The sequence below is a fragment of the Saimiri boliviensis genome, chromosome 1 (assembly GCF_048565385.1).
Source record: "Saimiri boliviensis isolate mSaiBol1 chromosome 1, mSaiBol1.pri, whole genome shotgun sequence".
NCBI lineage: Eukaryota > Metazoa > Chordata > Mammalia > Primates > Cebidae > Saimiri > Saimiri boliviensis.
Window position 1 is genome coordinate 67,040,696 of NC_133449.1, and position 20,873 is coordinate 67,061,568.

The 20,873-nt window shown below is 49.6% G+C and overlaps 1 protein-coding gene and 1 pseudogene across 1 annotated transcript in view; one reads left to right on the forward strand and one right to left on the reverse strand.

Annotated features, from left to right (window-relative positions):
- Nucleotides 1–2,363: 2,363 nt before the first annotated feature.
- VAX2 (ventral anterior homeobox 2) overlaps nt 2,364–20,873 on the reverse strand; it is a 31,977-nt gene continuing 13,467 nt past the window's right edge. The window contains exons 2-3 of the mRNA XM_003922853.3: nt 14,748–14,935; nt 2,364–3,123 (exon numbers count right to left, since the gene is read on the reverse strand). Of these exons, the coding sequence (XP_003922902.2) occupies nt 2,686–3,123; nt 14,748–14,935 (626 nt within the window). The 3' untranslated portion in view covers nt 2,364–2,685. The remainder of the gene's footprint in view (nt 3,124–14,747; nt 14,936–20,873) is intronic.
- LOC120362307 (small nucleolar RNA U13) lies at nt 5,456–5,528 on the forward strand (annotated as a pseudogene).

Genomic DNA, 20,873 nt, shown 5'->3' on the forward strand with positions numbered 1-20,873 from the left:
TGGCTTTTTCCTGCTTCGGTGCTAGGCGGTTCCTTCTGCCAACCCCAAACTGTGTGAATTCAATTCCTCCCCCTTGATCTTCAGGTGCTGTCTACATTCCCATACCCACCCCTCACCACGGCTCTTCCCGGTCTCTCCACACCCAACTTCTGGCAGCCTGCCCTCTCTTCACTGTTCTCACAACCTGATCTCACCTTTCACTCCTTGCCCTGGTTATATCTGGATACGTCTTACCCCCCACAATTCTATCGTCATCTTTTTGAACATCTGTAGAGAATTATTTCCTGGTCAGCTTCGGTGCCACCTCCTACAGGAAGCCTTCTCTGGATTCTCCAGCACACTAGATTCACTATACGTCTAGTCTCTTTCCTGTGTCATGCCCTTTAGGAGAGCCCTCTCTTGTCCCTGCCACTGGGCTGTGAGCCCCAAAACCTGAGCCTCTGTCTCCACCCACAGACCTGGGTCTCTGGAAGTCTGTCTCATACTGTTAAGAGTTCTTGAGAACGAGGGCTGGTCTTTCTGCATCTGATCGTAGAACCACTTCTCACCTCACATTCACCTCTGGGTTCTATACAGCAGGACCGCCCTGACCTTTCCAGTCCAGGGCAGAAAGTAAAATGGAGGTCGCTATATTGTATAACTAAATACTTGGAGTTATCAATCAAGCTTTTTGCACAGCCTGGCCTGGGTTCCACCCAGGACGTCACCTCTGCTTCCCAGGAACTCTCTTCATGTCACGAAACCAAAAGGAGTGCTTTCTCCTGGCGAGTGGAGTGTGGTGCGGGTCCGCTGGGCAAGGCAGGGTGGACCCTGGGTGGTAGCTGGACCTGCCCAGCCCAAGGTCTTCCCCAGTCACCCCCATGCCTCATCCTAGACTCCAGATTATCTGCATTTCTAAGCTCCTCCCAAAACCATACCACTGAGCAGAGGGAAGGGCGGAAGCGCGTTTGTTTAGGGCTTACTGTCCCCAAGCACCTGATCCAGGTGACTCAGGGCAGCCAATTTGAAGCCAAAGCAGCAGCTACTATGTTTCTCGAGCAGACTGGAGGAGACTATGCTTGTTATTTCTGTTCACAGAGTCAAAATCTCACCCCGTATCCTCCCGCCTGAAGACCCATTTCAGGTCTTTGGTTCCTGTCTCATAATGCTCATTCTTTGAAGGAACTCTCCTGTGGAGGGTGGGGGTAGGTGTGGGCATCATGAGGAAGATCTTTGTGGTGATGGAACAGGTCTGTATTGGGATTGCAGTGGTGAGTTCAAGAATCTATAAAATGACATGGCACTATGCACACACATGGTACCAATGTCAATTTCCTGGTTTTCATATGGTGCTATAGTTAGGTAAGATGAGACCTATCTATCTCATACTATAAATCTACAATCAGTGCAAAATAAAAAGTTGAATAAGGCCAGGTGCGGTGGCTCACTCCTGTAATCCCAGCACTTTGGGAGTCCAAAGTGGGCGGATCACGAGGTCCAGAGATTGAGACCATCCTGGCCAACATAGTGAAACCCCGTCCTTACTAAAATACAAAAATTAGCTGGGCATGGTGGCGCGTGCCCGTAGCCCTCAGGAGGCTGAGGCAGGAGAACTGCTTGAAGCTGGGAGGCGGAGGTTGTAGCGACCTGAGATCGCGCATTGCACTCCAGCCTGGCGCCTGGCGAAAGAGCAAGACTCTCTGTCTCAAAAAAAGAAAAGAAGCAAAACAAAACAAAAAGTTGAATAAAAGAGTCTTGAGCAAGATTTTTTAATTTAACTTTTAAAAATTTTATATTGTTTGAGCAATATATATGTGTGTGTGTGTGTGTGTGTGTGTGTGTGTGTGTGTGTGTATTTTGAGACAGAATCTCCCTCCGTCGCCCAGGCTGGAGTGCAGAGGCACGATCTTGGCTCACAGCAGCCTCCACCTCCTGGGTTCAAGTGATTCTCCTGCCTCAGTCTCCTGAGTAGCTGAGATTACAGATGTCTGCCACCACACATGGCTAATTTTTGCATTTTTAGTAGAGATGGGGTTTCACCATGTTGGCCAGGTTGTGTGTATGTATATGTATAAAAGAGTTTCATGTTGCAGTTTGTGATAAGTAGGCCCTCTCTAAACATTTGGACTCTTGCTTGGGTTTTCCTTTGATGCCCTCTCTCCCACCCTCTCGACCTGGTCTCACCTTTCATCATTCACCTGCTTCAACATGACAATGTTTCCCTCTCTCAAGTACTTTGATGCTTGAAAGAGAAGCTTGTAAAGGGCAATATTTAACCAAAAAATTCGTGTTGGTGCCATGGGCCTCTACTGAGTGGGAGTGAGGTGCCTGCTGACCCACGCATGTGAGTCCCCTGCCCCTGCCCCCTCCCATCTGAGGCCCGTCTGACTCTAAGCCCATTCTCCCTTCCAGCGATAGAGGGATAGAAGGGGTTGAGGGGCAAGTAGTTGTGCTGTGGGGACTGTTTCCCTTCTTGTCATTGTTTTCCTTTTATTTCAGTGAGAAACACGCACACGCACACTGCACTCACACACACAAGCTGTGGGACCAAGGCCATTTGGTCTCGAGTCTCTGAGTTGGGGGGCAGGTGGGGAGGAGTGTGTGGCTGTCGCCCCTCCTCTCCGGGGCCTGCTCAGTGCAGTCCGTTGGGGCACAGGAGGCTGGGGAGGTGCCGTGCTCGGGACTCAGTGTCACAGGGTGGGAGTCTTAAGTGTTAGCTTTCTTGCCGCTGCCGGCACTGCCCACTTTCCGTTCTAGCCAGCTGTATGGCTCGAAGGCCGAGGAGCCCAGTTCGTAGCCAGCAGGCAGGTCCAGGAGCGGGGCCGAGGAAAAGCAGACAGCTGGCAGAGGGGGTGGCAGCGGGGGGGACACCGAGGCCGAGGGCAGCGGGTTGAGGCGAGGGGAGGAGTTCCTGGGGTCACCCAAGGAGGTGCCCCTGTGGCTGGCAGGTAGGCCTGGCAGGCCAGGGGTCAGCGCCAGGAGGCTGGGGGCCCTGGGCACAGAGAGCAGCCGGCCCTGCTCCAGCAGCCGCAGAATGTTGGAGGTGGCAAAGGCCTCGGAGGCTGACGAGGACACCCGCTTCTCCAGGTCTCTGCTCTGGTCTTTCTTCTGCTTGGTGCGGCGGTTCTGGAACCAGACCTTCACCTTGGGGTAGGGGAGGGGTTTCAAGGAGGGAGATGGGACAGGCAAAGCAAAGTGGGGGCAGGTGGGAGGAGGAAAGGAGAGGAAGGGCATGGGTTGGGCAAGTGGTGGGTCGGGGTCGGGGTAGGGGTGAGGGTGGAGCGAGAGGGAAAGAAGAGCAGATCGTTGTTAAGGTCTCCCCACAACCAGCCTGCTCTAGGCCAACTGATTAGGGACCCTTGTCCCCCAAATTATGGACGCCCCTCTACTGCTAAACTGACTCTGGCTTAGGATGGAGGAACAGATTGACAGAGGATAGAGTTTGGGGGTATAACTGATGTTCTCCTCTTGGCCCACATGCCCTTGGCTCAAAGTCAAGTTCACAGCCTCAGCTGTCATTTACGTGCTGATAATTCCCACTCGACCTCAGGCCCAGGGCTCTGAACTGATATGCAGGCCACGTATCTACCGTCTGCTATGCATCTCCCCATGGATATCTCAATCAACACCCCAGACCCCACGTGCAGCTCTGTCCTCCAAACAGAGGTTTTCCACCCACTCTTTTCCATCATAGCCACTCTGCTCACCCACGCAGGAGCCCCTCTCCCCGCTCCCTAGAGCAAACCATCCTCTCTCCCCTTGTTCTGTCTGACAGGGACTATGACTGTCTCTACAGCAGCGCCTCTCCATCCTGGCTGCCCATGAGAACCACCTGCGGAGCTTTAAGCCCCTAACTCACTCCTGACCTTGGACCAATAAACTCAGAATGAGAGAACCTGGGACCCAGACTCCAGCAGTTTTTAAAACTCACCAGGTGATTCCAAGGTGGAGAAACCAGTGCTCTAAAGGTCTCTCTGCCCCAGGTCTAAACTGGAACATCTACAAGCCTGGGGCAAGAGAAAAAATGGAAGCCTCTGGCTCACGGCCCACTCTGGCTCTTACCCACATGTGGCCACCTCAGCTGTTCATGCTCTGTAAATACGGGCAGAGTGGTGGCTGGCTGCTTCTTGGGCCTGGAGTGCCGAATAATGTCTGTGGTGTGCCCTTGGGAGGACTGACCCTGGAGAGGCCCAGGCAGGTGCTGGATGTGGGCGCAGGGCCATTTGGCTGGGAATTCTGAAACTGGATACTTCGGTGGCAGGGAGGGGTGGTCTCAAAGGTGGGCACAGGCTTCTGGTAGGTGAGACCCCTTGGCGCTGCAGAGTTCTCTTCCCATAGGGAGGGGCATAGCCAGAGGAGGGACCAGATGCCCTTCTGAGGACGGTGAGGTCTCTGCCTCCATGCTGGCTGCCAGGCTGCCTTTGGAGGGAGCTCCTTCTAACCCAATCTGACCATTGCTCTGTTTGACCTTTTTACCAGCACACTCCCACCCCATCCCCTATAAAGGCCAAGTTTTTCAACATGACACCAAGTGTGACTGGGCGTGGCAGGTTGGTGGGGGGACTTCTGATGGCCACACACTCAAAGCTGAGGACAAAGATGTACCACAGTCTGAAGAGAGTCACCAGCATCAGGGAAGAGGCCTTTTTCGGGGCCTCTGAGAGGAGGCAGAACCGGCCCTGCCTCTACCACCCAGCACCCGGTGCTCCAACCCCCTTCCTGGTCTATGTGAGGAAAGGGAACTAGGAGGAAGCTCAGGCTCAGTCCCCTGGGGGCTGCAAAGCCTCATGGGAAGAAGGGAGTGCTGCCCCACAGAGGCAAGTTCAGGGAGGGCCCAAAAGAATCACTTGCAGGCACTAGAAGGAGAGACTGGCATTCATGCCCCAGTCCAGAAACTCATCAGGCCAGAGCACCTACAGGCCCATGTCATGGGGGCCACCATGGGAGCACTCAAAGTTATTTCTCTGGGAACACAGGGGCCCACCCTGCTCCTCGCCTGGAGCTGGGGCAGGTGCGCCAGGAGGGAGGGAGGGTGAGATGGGAGGGCCCAGTAAGAATAGGTCAGGAAGACCTTGCTGGTTCCTTCCAGTTTTTGGAAGATTTAAGAGTCCAGCAACCACTGTGCTTTTGAGAAGGTGCCAAGAGATGGGTGGAGGAGGAGGCTGGAGCCACAGGGCTGCCCAGGTTAAGCAGACTGGCAGAGCCAAGGCAGACCAGGTCACCTGGGCAATGGCAGACATCACCATGCCAGACATCACCACCTCCTGGGAGTGACCGGTCCTCCAGCAAAGGCTTTCAGAAAGTGAAGCCTGGATGCCTCCCCTCCTCACAGCAGAAGAGGTCCAGTCTTTTCAAAAGATCTCTGCCTCCTTGAAGCCACCCCCTGCCCTCTGATCCTGGAGGAGGTGGCTGATAGGGGAAGAGGGAGCAGGCGACTGAGATAGATCATGCTCTCCTCCAGAGGCTGCCTTGGGAGGTCCTTTTGTAGTTCTTCAGCAGGATGGTTGGGTGTTCATGCTCCTATGTGGGATCTGCTTCCCTCAAACCTCAAGCCTTGCTGGCAAGCAGTGAGCCAAGCCTTTTCCAAGTGGGGAAGCCAGCATGGGCCTTGGGGAGATGTTATTTAAACCAGATGTGAGTTTGGCGTTTTGAAGGATATTGGATTGAGTTTATTTCTTTACTTTCATTGTTTTTAGAGACAGAGTGTCGGTTTGCTGCCCAGGCTGGAGTGCACTGGTGTGATGAGAGCTCACTGTAGCCTCAAAGTCCTGGCCTCAAGCAATCCTCTTGCCTCAGCCTCCTGAGTTCTGGGACTACAGGTGCACATCACTGCACCTGGTGAATGGAGATTCAATAACCAAAAGTGACCGGAGAGTTATGGGATCTACTTGAGGTTGATTGCTTCATTTACCTGTTTCTTCACCCATCAGATATACACTGAGTGCCTACTGTGTTCTGGGTGCTGTTCTAGGCCCAGGGAATCAGCAGTGAACAAAGCTGAGTGAATCCCTGCCATGTGGAGTGGGCAGTGGAGTTGGGGAGGCAGACAATAAACAGCAAACACAAACAAGCTTGTGTGTCAGTTGGCAGCAAGGGCTTTGAGCCGTGTTTCCCAGATGATTTCAGGTGAGGATCACTTTATAAAGTGTCCAGTTTTGTCGAGGACCAGTACTATTAAAAAATACAATTAAAATGAATTACTGGAAAGATTGCTGTATACTTTTTTTTTGAGATGGACTCTCATTCTGTAGCCCAGGCTGGAGTGCAGTGACGCAATCTTGGCTCACTGTAACCTCCACCTCCTGGGTTCAAGTGACTCTCCTGCCTCAGCCTCCTGAGTAGTGGGATTACAGGCATATGCCAACATACCCAGTTAATTTTTGTATTTTTAGTAGAGATGGGGTTTCATCATGTTGGCCAGGCTGGTCTGGAACTCCTGACTTTGTGATCTGCCCACCTTGGCCTCCTGAAGTGCTGGGATCAGAGGCGTGAATCACCGTGCCGGTCTTTTCTAAATACCTATTCTCTATTTCTGTACTTAGCATGTTATAGACAGGTAACAGTTTAGGGGCTGGCAGCAGCCCAAAAACCACACTCTGGGGGGCACTGCTTTAGAGAAAGGTGGCAGGATACGGGGGAGGAAGGAGGGTGTGACTATTTTGCTAATGGCATGGCAGATACAGCCTCCCTGAAGTGGGGGCACTTGAAGAAAATATCAGTAAGGGAGGTCAAGGGAGATTCAGCCCAAGTCTAGCTAAACCCAATGACTGGAAGGAAGAAAACCCTTTCCCACTTGTCACCTCTAGAATCAGACTCCTGAGGGAAGCAGTCTCACCAGATTCTCAAGGACCATAGCGCTGCACACTGCTGCATTCCTCCTCCCTGCTGGGAAGCTTCCTGACCTCTTAGCCAAGCCAGCACCTGCCTGTCCTAGGACCTGAGGCCAGGCACCACCTCCAGGAACCTCTGAGCCTCAGTTTCTCATCTTTAGAATGGGGACAACAATACTTGGCCATTGCAGTGATGAAAGAAGAAAACCCATGTAGGGGGCTGGTAGTTATTTATCGCTGCTTTCTCTGTTTCTAGCTCTGTTTCTGAAATAGAGGGAGAGGAGACACAGACATCATGATTCTGGTCCTCAGGAAGCTGAGGGTCTAGGGCAGGCGTCTCCAAACTACGGCCCACTGGCCACATGCGGCCCCCTGAGGCCATTTATCTGGCCCCCCCACCGCACTTCAGGAAGGGGCACCTCTTTCATTGGTGGTCAGTGAGAGGAGCACAGTATGTGGCGGCCCTCCAACAGTCTGAGGGACAGTGAACTGGCCCCCTGTGTAAAAAGTTTGGGGACGCCTGGTCTAGGGGTTAGTAGCACTGACTCACTCCTGAAAAACAGAGGGCAATTCGTGCTTGGAGTGGCAGTCACGGGGTGTGATGGATGAGGAATGACCAAGCATTTATAAAGTGCTCCCCACACATCCCATCTTCCTGCGGCTCTGGGTGTAGCAAGGAGAGGTGGGTGTGGGCTGGTGCTGGGCTTCAGCATCTCCTGGGAAGGTGAGCCTGGGCCCTAGGAGAGGAGAAGTCAGAGGCAGATGGAGCAGGGGCTGGGACCCGGAGTGCTTGTTTCTTGGCCACATGCAGGCGAGGTCAGGAATTCTCAACCTTGGCTGCACATTGGAACTTTCTGTGATGACGCCCAGGCCTCATCCTATACCCATATTAAATCAGAGTCTCTATGGAATGGGCTGAGGCCTGGGTATTATTTTAAAGCTCTGTGGGTGATTTCAGTGTGTTTCCTGGCATTGCAAACTTCTAGGGTGGGAGTCAGAAGGCTCAACTCTTTACTTCCCACCATTAATCCTATCAGGCCCATCAAGCCCTTGTGGGTAGGTTCATAAGACCCTGCAAATGCTGTCTCTCTGTCTCTCTGAAGGACAGACAGACTCAGAGCTCTCTGAATGTGTCCCTTCTCCTCCAGGAAGCCTTCATTTCCACCTCAGGGTCATCCTTTTCTCAAGGTTAAATCCAAAGTGATTGGTTCTTTTCCTCTTCTGGGAAACCATTCCTAGCTGACTTCACAGGGTGGCGGGGCCAGCGACCTCCTGAAGTGTGCCTCTCCCCTCACCTGCCCAGTGTGACTTCTGGGCTCTCTCCCTCCCTGTCTTCTCGGGGCCCAGTGTGGCCTCCTGGAGGCTGCCATCTTGACTCCCTGGGACTCAGTGAGTGCTTGGTGGCTGCACTGTCCCCCTCCCTGATCTCTTGCTGGGCCACACTGTGACCCATGGCTGTGCACCAGGGGATGGGCATGGTTTCCACTTGGCTGCTAGGACTACAGAGGCATTTTTCAGGAGATTATCCATCAGCTTCTTTGGGCTCATGGTCAGGATTAAATTCCAAGATTTGTTGTTGATCTGGAAATGGCATTCATCTTTTAAAGACTGTTTCTCATGACCATGGTGAGCAGTATCTGTGTATCTAGGATGGCCTGGTTTTTGTAACCCGCACTAGGAAGGGACCACCTATTCTGTTGTTCTGGAAGAAGTCGTCTGGGGCAGAGGCATCGAGCATGAGTGAGGCAATTGCTGAAGGGCTGGAGGAGCTCTTATCCAAGCTAGGTGGGCGCCCTGGGTGGGTATGGGGACTTGGCGGTTTGTTCTCCATCTGGCTCCTGGGCTCCTGGCCCAAAAACATCCTCCAGGCCAGCCACAGGAGAGGAGTCCTGAGCCAGCCTCTCAGCTTCCCTTCCTCTGCAGCCACATCCTCTTACGTCCTGCTCGGACCCTGGTACTCTGGGCATTCATTCAGGCAACATAGAAATAGCAAGCATCTGGTGCAAGCCGGCATTGCCAGGTGCTGAATAAACAAAAATAAAACTCCATTTTTACCCTCTTGGCTCTCAGACACTAGCAGGGTGGGTCATGGGCAGGCAGCTAGTGTTACGACACTGTAAGTGTTTTGGAAGAAGTAGCAAACAATACAGCAGATAAGACAGTATACAGTAGCAAACAATATAGCGGACAGTCAGAGGTCAGACAGCCCCTGTTCAATTCTGGTTACCTTAACTAGCTAGATGACTTAGGGCAAGTTACTTAACTTCTTGGTGCCTCAGTTTCCCCATCAGTAAAATGGGGATCATAACTCTTCCTCATAGTTTTGTTGTGATGACTCAGTGGGATAATAATCATGGACTTAATAAAGTGCCTGGCAGGCAATGAAGTCTTTTGAGCCATGTGGTGATCACATCATCTGGTAGGATAAGCCAGTGATTCTCAGACATCACTGTGCATTAGATCACCTGGAGTGAGAAATGTATCGGTTGTGGGGTCTTCCCTAGAAACCTGATTGGGAATCCCTGGGCTGAGGGTGGCACAGGCATCTGCATTTTATCCTAGAGAAGCTGTATGCACAGCTGGTTTCCAGACTATATTTTGAGAAATGCTGCTTTAATCAAACACCAAACTTTCTTTTTAAAACAAAGCATGGTGACAAGGTGTATCAGAAGGTTTCTAAAACCAGGAGAACTGGACTAGGTGGGGCTGTCTCTGTTCTCCAGCATGAGAAGAGCTTTGAGTGCATGCTCCCCTTCAGGGGATAAAGGTGGGCAGAGGGTTCTTTTGATATTCTCAAGAGAGAGGTTCCTCTGAGGTTGCCCCTGCTCTCCAGGGCAGCCATGCACAGCCTCCATTGCACAGCCATGGAGTCTGGGCAAGGCCGGGACAGAGATCAGCTGTACTCTGTCTTGCTCACTGTTCCTATACCCGATGGACCCTTCGTCCTGCAGAGCACTGTGGGTGGTGGCGAGCCAAGGAAAGGGCCTCACCATTCTGCCTGCCCAACCCTGTAAGTGGGTTTCTGATTTAAATCTGCAGACAACTCAACTGAATTGGGCATGCTAGATTAGAGACTAGCCATGGAAATGGGCCTTGAGCAAGCTCTGTGTTTTCTCCGCCTGAATTGGGACCATGCCTGGGTCCTCTGAGTATCCAGGGAAGAAGGTAGAGATGCTGTTTGGCAGAAGGGAGAGAAGAGAAAGAAGAGAAGAGAGAAGAAAAGAGAGGAGAGGAGAGGGGAGGGGAGGGGAGGGGAAAGGAGAGGAGAGGGAAGCAGACAGACATTTTGGACAGCAGTTGGAGCACATATTCAGTGGAGCACTGGCGGGAATTTCTGTGAGTGCCTGATGCTGAATCCCTTGGGCCCGAAAGAACCTTTGGCTTCCAGTCTCTGCCAAATCCTGGCTACACCATGGTTCCTGTTACTGAATTTCCGCAGGCTATGGCCCCTGTTTTTCTCCCTGGGGAGACCATCCATTATATGAGGGCACCTGAAGGAATTTCTTATATTTCCCTCCAAAAGAGCTCTGATAGATACCCTCAGAAAACTCAAATCAGAGAAAAACCAGCCTGCCCTGAAAAATCTGACATGCCTTCCTGACATCTCCGCTGGGATCTCAAACTTAACTGATCCAAAACAAAATTCTTGAATATGTTCCCACCGTCTTGCTCCTCTCCCACTTTCTCGACTCATTGGATGATGTCACCATTCTCCCAGTTGTTCAACCCAAACCACTTCCTTTTCCTCACCCTGTGCGTGTAATCCACAAGAAGTCCTCAGAGGTGCCAGCTCTAAATCAGAGCACCTCTCACATCAGCACGCTTCTCTTCTCCATCACCTCTCTGTGCAAGACCAATGTCAGTAGTCCCTACCCATCCACTCCTGTCCCCTGTGGTCCCTTCCCTGGTGGCAGCCAGAGCAACTTCTGTAAAATGCCAATCATCTCCTGTCACTTTCTCTTCAATGAATTACCATGGTCTCTAAGCACTGCATGATCCTACCCTACCTACTTACCCAATTACCATGTAGCTCCAGCCTCTGGCCTTCTGACACTTCTAGAACATTCTATGCCAGTTCCTGCCCCTCAGGTCTTCATCATTACCTTCTGCCTTGACGTCTCCTTCTGGCTCCTCATCTGGCTGTCTCTTCCTTGTCACTCAGGCCTAAGCTCAATGTCATCTCCTCAAAGAGGCCTTCCCTGAACACCCTGATAAAACACTCCTGCTTAGTCTTTCTCCTATGACCCCATTTGAGCTCTCTCTTAACACTCATCACTCTTGGAAATGCGCTTTGGCTTTGTCTCCATGGATCTCAGCTGCATGAGGGCGGGTGCCTGGTCTGTTTTGTTCTAAGCTATAGCCCCAGTGTCTAGAAGAGTACCTGCTATACAGTAGGTATTTAATAATATTTTTGAACAAATGTATGGGTGAACATACTGAGAATTCCACAGAATTCCTTAGCTATAGGACCTCGGGCAAGTTAGTTAACCTCTCTGAGGCTCAGTTTGCTTAAATGGGGATAATAGTACCCATAAAACTATCTTCTTCTAAAGGTTAAATGAGCTCATGAATGTGCCTGCTGCAAATCTTACGCAAGTTATTTAACTTTTCTGGGCCTCAGTTTCCTTCTTTTTAAAGTGGAAATAATATATACTTAGTGTCTGGGCACGGTGGCTTACACACCTATAATCCTAGCACTTTGGAAGGTTAGGAAGGAGGATTGAGACCAGAAGTTCCAGACCAGCCTGGGAAACATAGCAAGACCCCATCTCTACAATAAATAAGTAAGTAAGTAAATAAATAAGACTTACTGTCGTATGCTAATGAAGTGATTCAGGGTGGATCTCTAGGTAGTGTCAGGACTGGGGCTGGTTCTAGAAAGACCATACTTGTGATTAGAGGGTAGTAACTTTCAGCTGCCCCCATTACTTTCCTTCTAGGGAGGGGAGGGGAAATGGATATTGGATTATAGTCTTTTTTTTGTTTGTTTTTGAGATAGGGTCTTGCTCTGTCACCCAGGCTGGAGTGCAATGGCACTAACATGGCTCACTGTAGCCTTGACCTCCTGGGCTCAAACAGTCCTCCTGCCTCAGCCTCCCAAGTGTCTGGGAGCATAGATGTGTGCCACCAGACCCTGCAGTTTACAGTGTAAACTGTAAAAAAAAAAAAGGTAAAAAAACCCACTTTTTTTTTAGAGATGAGGCCTCCCTGTTCTTCCCAGGCTGGTCTTGGACTCCTGGGCTCAAGTGATCCTCCCTCCTTGGCCTCCCAAAGTGCTGGGATTACAGGCGTGAGCCACTGCACCTGGCCGGCCTGGATTTAGTCTTGAATAAAGAGACCAGGAGAACTTCTGGTTGGCGAACACATGGAAGTGCTGGGAGCGGAGGCGCTGGAGAGGCCACGGGAGCTGCACACACCTCTCCTTTACCTTGCTCTGTGCAGCTGTTCCTGACTTGTGTCATTTATAATAAACTAGCAAGTATAGGGGAGTTGTTTCCTAAGTTCTATGAATTTCCATCATTCTAGTGAATTGTCAAACCTGAGGAGGGCGATATGGGAGCCCCCATCTTTAGGCCAATTCATTCAAAACACAGGTGGGCTCCTGGAACCTGCATGTGCTGTGGCACTGTCTTGTGGACCGAGCCCTTAACTTGTAAGGTCTGTGCTAGCTCTGGGAATTAGTGTCAGTATTGAACTGCTGGATGCACTCAGTGATGGTGGAGGACCGCGGCCCTGGCTGCTGGTGGTTGGATGATGGTGGAGGACCGCGGCCCTGGCTGCTGGTGGTTGGAACACACCACACACTTGGGATTGGAAGAAAAATCTCACACGTATCCCACAAGGTTGTGGTGAGGACTGAACTAGTTAGACTATGTCACACCTTCAGAACAGGACCTGATGCATGGGAAGCGCTCAGTAAGCACTAGCTGCCCGTTACTTATACTATCTGTCAACTCCAGGACTGGGGACAGAGAAAGGAGGATGGTGAGTGAGAACAGAGCGTAGGACTCGCTGAGGGCCTACTGTGTGTCCAGCTGTGTTCTGGGCTCCCTATGGAGTGCGACAAGGGGCCATGGCCTCTGAACACATTCTTGTCCTTGGGAAGCAAATACTGGTGGGGATCCAACACAACACACATGTGCCCATGCACACACACAGACACACACACACACCCCTCACACACTCACACACTCTCTCTCTCCCTCCAGGTCAAGCCATGTGGAAAGGTCTCTTGGGAAGAAGGCAAGGGGCCTGCAGAAGTCTTCCTGGAAGAGGAGGGGCTTGGGCTTGACCTCCAAGGGCAGCTCAGTGTAGGGAATACGGGGCCTCTGTGACTTCCCCCAGGAGCTCTGGCCTGGCCCTGCCACTGCAGCCTCCTCTCTGAGCACAGGCCTGGCTTCCCAGCCCCCTGTTGAGCCCAGCTGGAGGGAGGCCCAGCCGGGTTGTTTGGGAGCTCTGCAGTGGCAGCTGGGGGAAAACAAGTGCAGGTGGAGATGACCCGGCCCTGCAGGAAGGCAGCTGCTGTCCCTCCCCAGCAGGCCCCCTCCTCCCTGCCAGCCCCTCCTGCCTGCCTGCACCTCCTCCCTGCCTGCCCCTCCTCCACCTCTCTCCCCTTCTTGCCTCTCCCTCTGCCCACTCTTGGTGTGCCCCAGGAGGAACCTGCTCACCCCTCAAAGGGACGAGGACTTCCAGGCACATCTGACCACCCCCTCCCCAGGGGTGGGCTGCACAGCACTCTGGTGGTGGGATTTGAGGAGCTGGAGGAATTCTGCTGAGGGAAGCCGGGAGAGCCAGGCTCAGTGAGACAGGGACATGGGGAAGGACAGCAGCCACACTGCACAGAGGGGAACAGAGGGGAAGCCCTCACTCCAGCACAGCCTCCCGCCCCCGAGCTCCCTGGAAGGAACCAGCACACTGCTCCAGACCAGCGCTTCCTCACTCCGCTCCTCCCTTCCGCTCCACTTTATCAATCCTGTTTTGGCCGCTATTTGCAATATATTTATTGATAGATCTCCCTCAGATATGAGAGGAAACTATACTAGAGCTGTGGCTGAAAAAGAGGTCTCTGAGTTATTCCTTGACAAGCTCAAGGAAGGTCGCCCAGTTTATAGGCAGCATAAAGATGAGAGCCTGCTTGTCCAAAGCCCAGCTCTGGAATAAATGAGTTGTCTGGGCATAACTTCCTCTTACCTGTAACACAGGAATGATGCTATCTGGTTCTTGGGAGGGATTGGTTACTCAATGTAGGCAAAGCACTTAGTGCCTGACATGTATAAGAACGAAGTGTTATTAGTAGTAGTAGCAGTAGTATTTTGTAGCCCTAGTACCAGTTTGAAGTGTCTCCATTCATACAGGGTAGGTGCTTAATTTACAAGAGTTTTTTCTTTTGAGTTAAGCATACTGCTGTTAAAATGCCAGCCCTACCCAGGTGAAGGGGGTATGCAGACTCCTCCTTTCCTACATGAGACTGAGGCACCCTGAGATGAAGGGAAGGTGATAGAGGGTGGGAAAGGACCGGGAACGGAGAAGCGAGAGGTCCCCAGCCCAATTTTGTAATGTTTCATCTTCCCCAGAATCTTTATTTTCAAAAAGCCAAGCCCTCACCCTCCCTTCTTGTCGCTCCTCTTACATACCAATGCCCTGCTAAGGCACTCCCGGCACCTCGAGGGCTGCTCTCCCCCTGGTCCTCTGGACTTTCCCCATATTCCATCCAAAAGTGCCTGAGGTATCCAGAAGCCGCCACTGGCATTTCCTGACTGTGCTCAGCACTCTAGTTATTTGCTTTTTAGCTCTGGTTTACCTGCAGCTTACTCTTTCCCTCATTCTTGTCTGAACTCCTGCAAAGTTGAGTCTCCCTGTAGCAGTTCACAGAGCCCCCTATCCCCAGGGATTCCCAGGCCACCAGGACACGGGAGTGGCCTGGCCCTGGTCTCTTACCTGGGTCTCGGAGAGGTTCAGCTGGCGGGCCAGCTCAGTGCGCTCGCGGCCCACCACGTACTGGCAGCGCTGGAACTCCATCTCCAGGCGGTACAGCTGCTCGGCAGTGAAGGATGTACGTGTCCGCTTGGGCCGGTCCAGGTCCAGACCCTTAGGCAGGACAATTTCCCGAATTGTCCCCTTGGCATCTGCAGGGGCCATGAAAGGAGCTACGTTAGTTCATTAGCTGGGGAGTTAGATCACCAGCAAGCATCTTAATAAAAGGTGGTATGATCTATCACAGAGGTCCTCCGGCCTAGATCTGGCTGCATGACCTGCGACAAGTTGCTCACCCTCTCTGGGCCCAGATTCCTTAGTCACCTAATTGTTTTGGATATTGTATCTAATGGGTGGGTAAATGTATGTGAATAGGCCTCAGTACAAATGCCAGGTCTACCATCATGGTCTGGGAAGAAAGGACTCACTCCGACCCAGCCAAGATTCTGGGCCCTTGCAGAGTAAGGAACAAATGAGAAGAATATGCTGGGTCCTCAAGTACATAGGGAATGATGGCTTACAATTGAGTGTGATTAATCAGGTAAGGCTTACTGGAGAAGTCAGAGCCAGGTCCTAAGTGCTCTCTCTCTTTGTGTGTGTGTGTGTGTGTATGTGTGTGTGTGTGTGTGTGTGTGTGTGTGTGTGTGTATGGGGGAGTGTTCTCCACAGACCTGGGCTTCATGAGGAGGAAGCTAACTGATGTGGGGCATGGGACAGACTGGGGAGCTGAGGTCCCTAGGAGGGCCCAAGGACAACACCTGCCATTTCAGGCTGCTGGCATGCCTTCCAGAGCGGGCACTGCTGCCACTCCCCATGTGCCTGGTCCTGAACAGCAGGGCCACCCCTGGACTCTGACCAATGCCCTCCTTGCACAGGGTCTCCAATGTTTTGCAGTCCACTGAAGAGAGATTGAAAACCCAGAAGCTCATGTTCCCTGCACATTCCTGATAAAGAACTTAGTAACATTTAACGATAGGGGTGGAGATGATCCATGTTTGACCCATGCATACTGATGGCTTGAAATCTAGTTATTAGAATATTTTGTGTTACAAATTAGATTGTGGAAATATGCAGCATCACATCCTGTAGGATTTCACAAAATCATTCCTAACAAATGATGTCTATGATAACGAAGATAAACTAACAGGAATTTCCATTACTTAACATTGACAATGGAAAGCTTACCAACTCAAGGCCACGGTGAGAGAGCCCAGGGAAGAAAGCAGCCCTCCACAGGTGCAGGAATTCTAATACCCTCCAGGGGGCGCACGCAGTCGGAGTTTGCAACGCCGCCAGAGTGGGCAGTGGCTGTTGACATTCCAGCCATAACAAAGGCTGATGCTGCTGCAGTACTTGCCCTGGGCCAGGCACTGTTCTAAGCACTTTTAAATTTAATTTAATTTTGTTTTGTTTATTTATTTTTTGAGACAGGGACTCACTCTCACACCCAGACTGAAGTGCAGTGGTGCCAACTCAGTTTACTGCAGCCTGCACCTCCGGGGTTCAATTGATCTTCCTACTTCAGCCTCCCAAGTTGGGACTACAGGAGCGCACCACCATGCCCAGCTAATTTGTGTATTTTTTGTAGAGACAGGGACATGGGGGTTTCACCATGTTGCCCAGGCTGGTCTGTAACTTCTGGGCTTAATTAATCAGCCCACCTCCGCCTCCCAAAGTGCTGGGATTACAGGCAGGAGCCACCACACTTGGCCTTATTTTATTTTTAAATTTTTGTCTTTGTTTTTTAAAAATGATATGGGGTCTCACTCAGGCTCAGGTTTCGAACTCCTGGGCTCAAGTGATCCTCCTGTCTCAGCCTCCCAAAGTGCTGGGATTACGGGTGTGAGCCACTTCACCCTGCTGTTTTAAGCACTTAAACCTTTCCAATGCCTCCATGAATCTGGAACTACTATGATCCCCATTTTACAGATGAGGAAATGGAGTAACAAACTTTAAGTAATTTACTCAAGGTCATACTGGCAGTGTCCAAGAAACTCTCGAGACACCATCATTTTGCTTTTTGCCTACCCTGGGTTGGTAATTCTTAATAATTCAATTGATAGGTTGAAATGAAAAGGACTTGATCAAGAGATGGACTCTTCTGGATGGGTTCATCCCTCCCCTGGAGAACATAATGGAAAGAGCTGTATTTGGGATGTGCTATCTGCCAGTAGCCTCCTTCTGATCCTCAGGGACTATGGGACCTACCTTGAAAATCCTTGCTCTAGAGGGTTAGCCTGAGCCCCTCCCTCCAAGTGCCCCACCCCTAGAGACTGACTCTGGGTCCTGCCCTAGCCAGTTGACACCCCTCCTCTCAGGGTATGCGCTGGCTCCTGGCTCAAGAGTCCTGGCTCAGATCTCACAGGTTCTTAAGCAGGTCCTGTTCATGGTCAGCCTCAGGGAGAAGATGAGCCAGGATGGAGGATGTGTCACTGCTCAGAGGTGGCCTCCCTCTCCATCCCAGGCCAGGTCCTGCCAGCGTGCTGGGCAGAGCCTATCAAAAGATGTGTTGCAGGAACTAGAGGCCTCTTAGGACAGCTCAAACTCCCCAGCTCTAATTCTGTTCACATTACAAAAAGACTGGGTCAGTCCCCTTTGCTCAGGTTTCATAATTTCCAACTGTGAGAGCAGACTCAGAACTTCGTTACAACACTCCCAAGTGAATCCATCTCAAATGGCACTGATTTTACCAAACAGGTTTTGCGGGGTACACATAGGAGGAAGGGTGTGTTACAACTGGTGTCATACCCTCCCCGTAATCAGCCTGCTGAAGCCCACCCTGCAGCATCTGAGCCTGAGCCCCTAACCATGACACCAAGCCACCCCTCCCTCATCATACGAAACCTAAAAGGAGCATTGCCACCTCAGGGAGCAGCCAAGCGCAGCTGTCGGGGTCAGGGAGAAAGCAACCCCATACTTGGCACCAGATATCAAAACATGCCATACAAATCAGTGCATGAAAAATGTCCAACATTGCTGTCCATCAGGGAAAGGCAAATTAAAGCCACAATAAGAAACACCTATCAGAACAGCCAAAAGAAAAAATACTAAGATCGGAAAAACTGCTGAGGATGCAGGGAAACTGGATCTCTCCTACGTTGCTGGTGGGGATGGAAAATAGTACAACCAGGCTGGCCGTTTCTTAAAGAGGTAAACATATACTTACCTTACAAGCCAGTGACGGAACTCCTGGGAATTTATTCTAGGGAAATGAAATATTTGTTTTTGTTTTGTTGGAGACAGAGTCTCACTCTATCCCCCAGGCTGGAGTACAGTGGAACAGTCTCGGCTAACTACAACATCCGCCTCCTGGGTTCAAAGGATTCTCATGCCTCAGCCTCCTGAGTACCTGGGGTTACAGGTGCCTGCCACCATGCATGGCTAATTTTTGTATTTTTAGTAGAGATGGGGTTTTTCATGTTGGCCAGGCTGGTCTCGAACTCCTGACCTCAGGTGATCCACCCGCCTCAGCCTCCCAAAGTGTTGGGATTACAGACGTGAGCCACCATGCCTAGCTGAAATCTTATGTTCATACAAAAACCTACACACAAATGATCATAGTAGCTTTATTTGTAATAGTTCCTGACTGGAAACAAATCTGACATCCTTCAATGGGTGAATGGTTAAACTGGCTGTGGTATAACGGTACTACTCTGGGATACCACTCAGGGGAAAAAAGGAATAATGATTGACAGACACAACAATTTACTCCGGAAATTATACTGAGGGGAAAAAGCCAGTCCCCAAAATTATGCACTATATGATTCCATTTATTTAATATAAAAGTAACAAAATTATAGAAGTGGAGACCAGATCAGTAGTTGCCAGGATTTGGGGATGGAGGAAGGACCTGGCCATCAATGAGTAGCAAGAGGAAGTTCCTTTGTGGTGACACCACAATACTGTGTCATGGCTGTGGTGATGGTGACGTGCAGTTATACATGCAATAAAATGCCATAGAACTATATACAAAGACCGAAAAAACTAAAAAGAAAAACAGGTGAAATCTAAGGAAGGTCTGTAGTCTAGTTAATTGTATTGTACTAATGTCAATTTCCTGGTTTTGATAATGTGCTGTAGTTTGTAAGAAGCCATCTACAAAGAAGCCAGGTGATGGATACACAGGACCTCTCTGTATTACTTTTACAACTTGTGAGTCGATAAAAATTTCAAAATAAAAAGTTGTCAACAAAAGCATGGCATAAAGCTAGAGTGAAGTGTCGTCACAGAAACTGACAAATCCATGAGTAGAAAAAACACAGTAGTGTCTCTGTATTCCACCTGTAGTTTGTAAGATGATTTAAAGTGGTACATAAATAAGCATGTGTCATTTCAAAAGTTAGGCATTTATTTTAATGCTTACTAGAAAAAATTTAAACCTATAATTTTATAAGCTTAGGATGAGGCTAAAGTGGAAATTTAATCTTAAATTTATGATTTAAGATTTAAGATTCAATAATTTATTTAATCTTAAATTATGCTAAAATACTAAGAAAATAAATGGAATGTGAATATAACAAATGGAGATGGGACTCAAAAGACTGCATATGGTGAAACAATGGCATGGAAAGCACAACACAAGCGAATATTAGACACGTGTATCCATAGTGATAGAGTTTGCCGTAGAGGGGCATTTGAGATGGCAAAAGGGTGGTCTAGTCAATATGGTAAGCAGACTGGTGACCATACATTGTATGTTTGGAATAAAATTAAGTTAAATTCCTGTCTCACTCTGTAAATAACAATACATTTCAAGTGGATTAAAGAGCAAGTCATAGATGATACAATGATAAGGGCATTAGAAGAAAATATGGGAGGGTGTTTTTAGAATCCTAGGCTTGGGATGAGCTTTCTAAGCAAGGTACAAAACTGGAGGCTGTACAGGAACACAAAAGATGTATTTGACTATATTAAAGCTAACAACTTGGATGACAAATGCACCAAAACCAAGGTAAAGTACAAGAAACAGATTTAAAAAAAAAAAACAAAAAAACTTTTAAGAGTCAAAGAGGCTGGGTATGGTAACTCACTCCTGTAATCCCAGCACTTTCAGAGGCCAAGGCAGGCAGATCACTTGAGGTCAGGAGTTAGAGACCAGCCTGGCCAACATGGTGAAAACCCTTCTCTACTAAAAATATAAAAATTAGCTGGGTGTGGTGGTGTGTGCCTGTAATCCCAGCTACTCAGGAGGCCGTGGCATGAGAATCACTTGAACCTGGGAGGTAGAGGTTGCAGTGAGCTGAGATCATGCTACTGCACTCCAGTCTGGGTGACAAAGTGAGACTCTGTCTAAAAATAAATATAGATAAATAAATAAACAAGGCAAATAAATAGTATCTAGAATATATAAAATGCACTTACTAAAATTTTTTTTAGGGTAAATAGCCTAATAAAATAAATGGTCAAGTAATTTATCTGGGTCATTCACAGAAAAAGATAGCTAGATGGCTAATAAACATAGGAAAGGATAAGCATAGCTTCACGATAATTGATATAATACAAGTTCCAGCATCAATGGAAAATCCTTTATCTCTCATAATGTTGAAAGGACATTAATAGGTGATTAAGAACAATGATGGCAATTAATAACAACAATGATGCACTGTAGGGAAATCCACACTCCCACACACTATTAGTAGAACAATAAATTAATCGATCTTTTAAGGCTGCATTTATCAAGATTAAAGATGCACATAACTTTTACTCCAATTATTTAATTTATTTTTTTGAGACAAAGTCTCACTCTCACTCTGTCACCTAGGCTGGAGTGCAGTTGCGCGATCTTGGCTCACTGCAGCCTCAGCCTCCCAGGTTTAAGCGATTCTCCTTCCTCAGCCTCCCAAGTAGCTGGGATTACAGGCTGCCATCATCACACCTGGCTAATTTTTGTAATTTTTTAGTAGAGTTACCATGTTGGTCAGGCTGGTCGCAAACTCCTGACCCCAAGTGATTCACCCACCTTCGCCTCCTAAAGTGCTGGGATTACAGGTGTGAGCCACTGTACCCAGCCTGATTTTATTTTCGCTGGTATTTGTCCTAGGGAAACACAGGCTCAGGTGCTGCAAAGTGTATACAACAATGATGTGTATT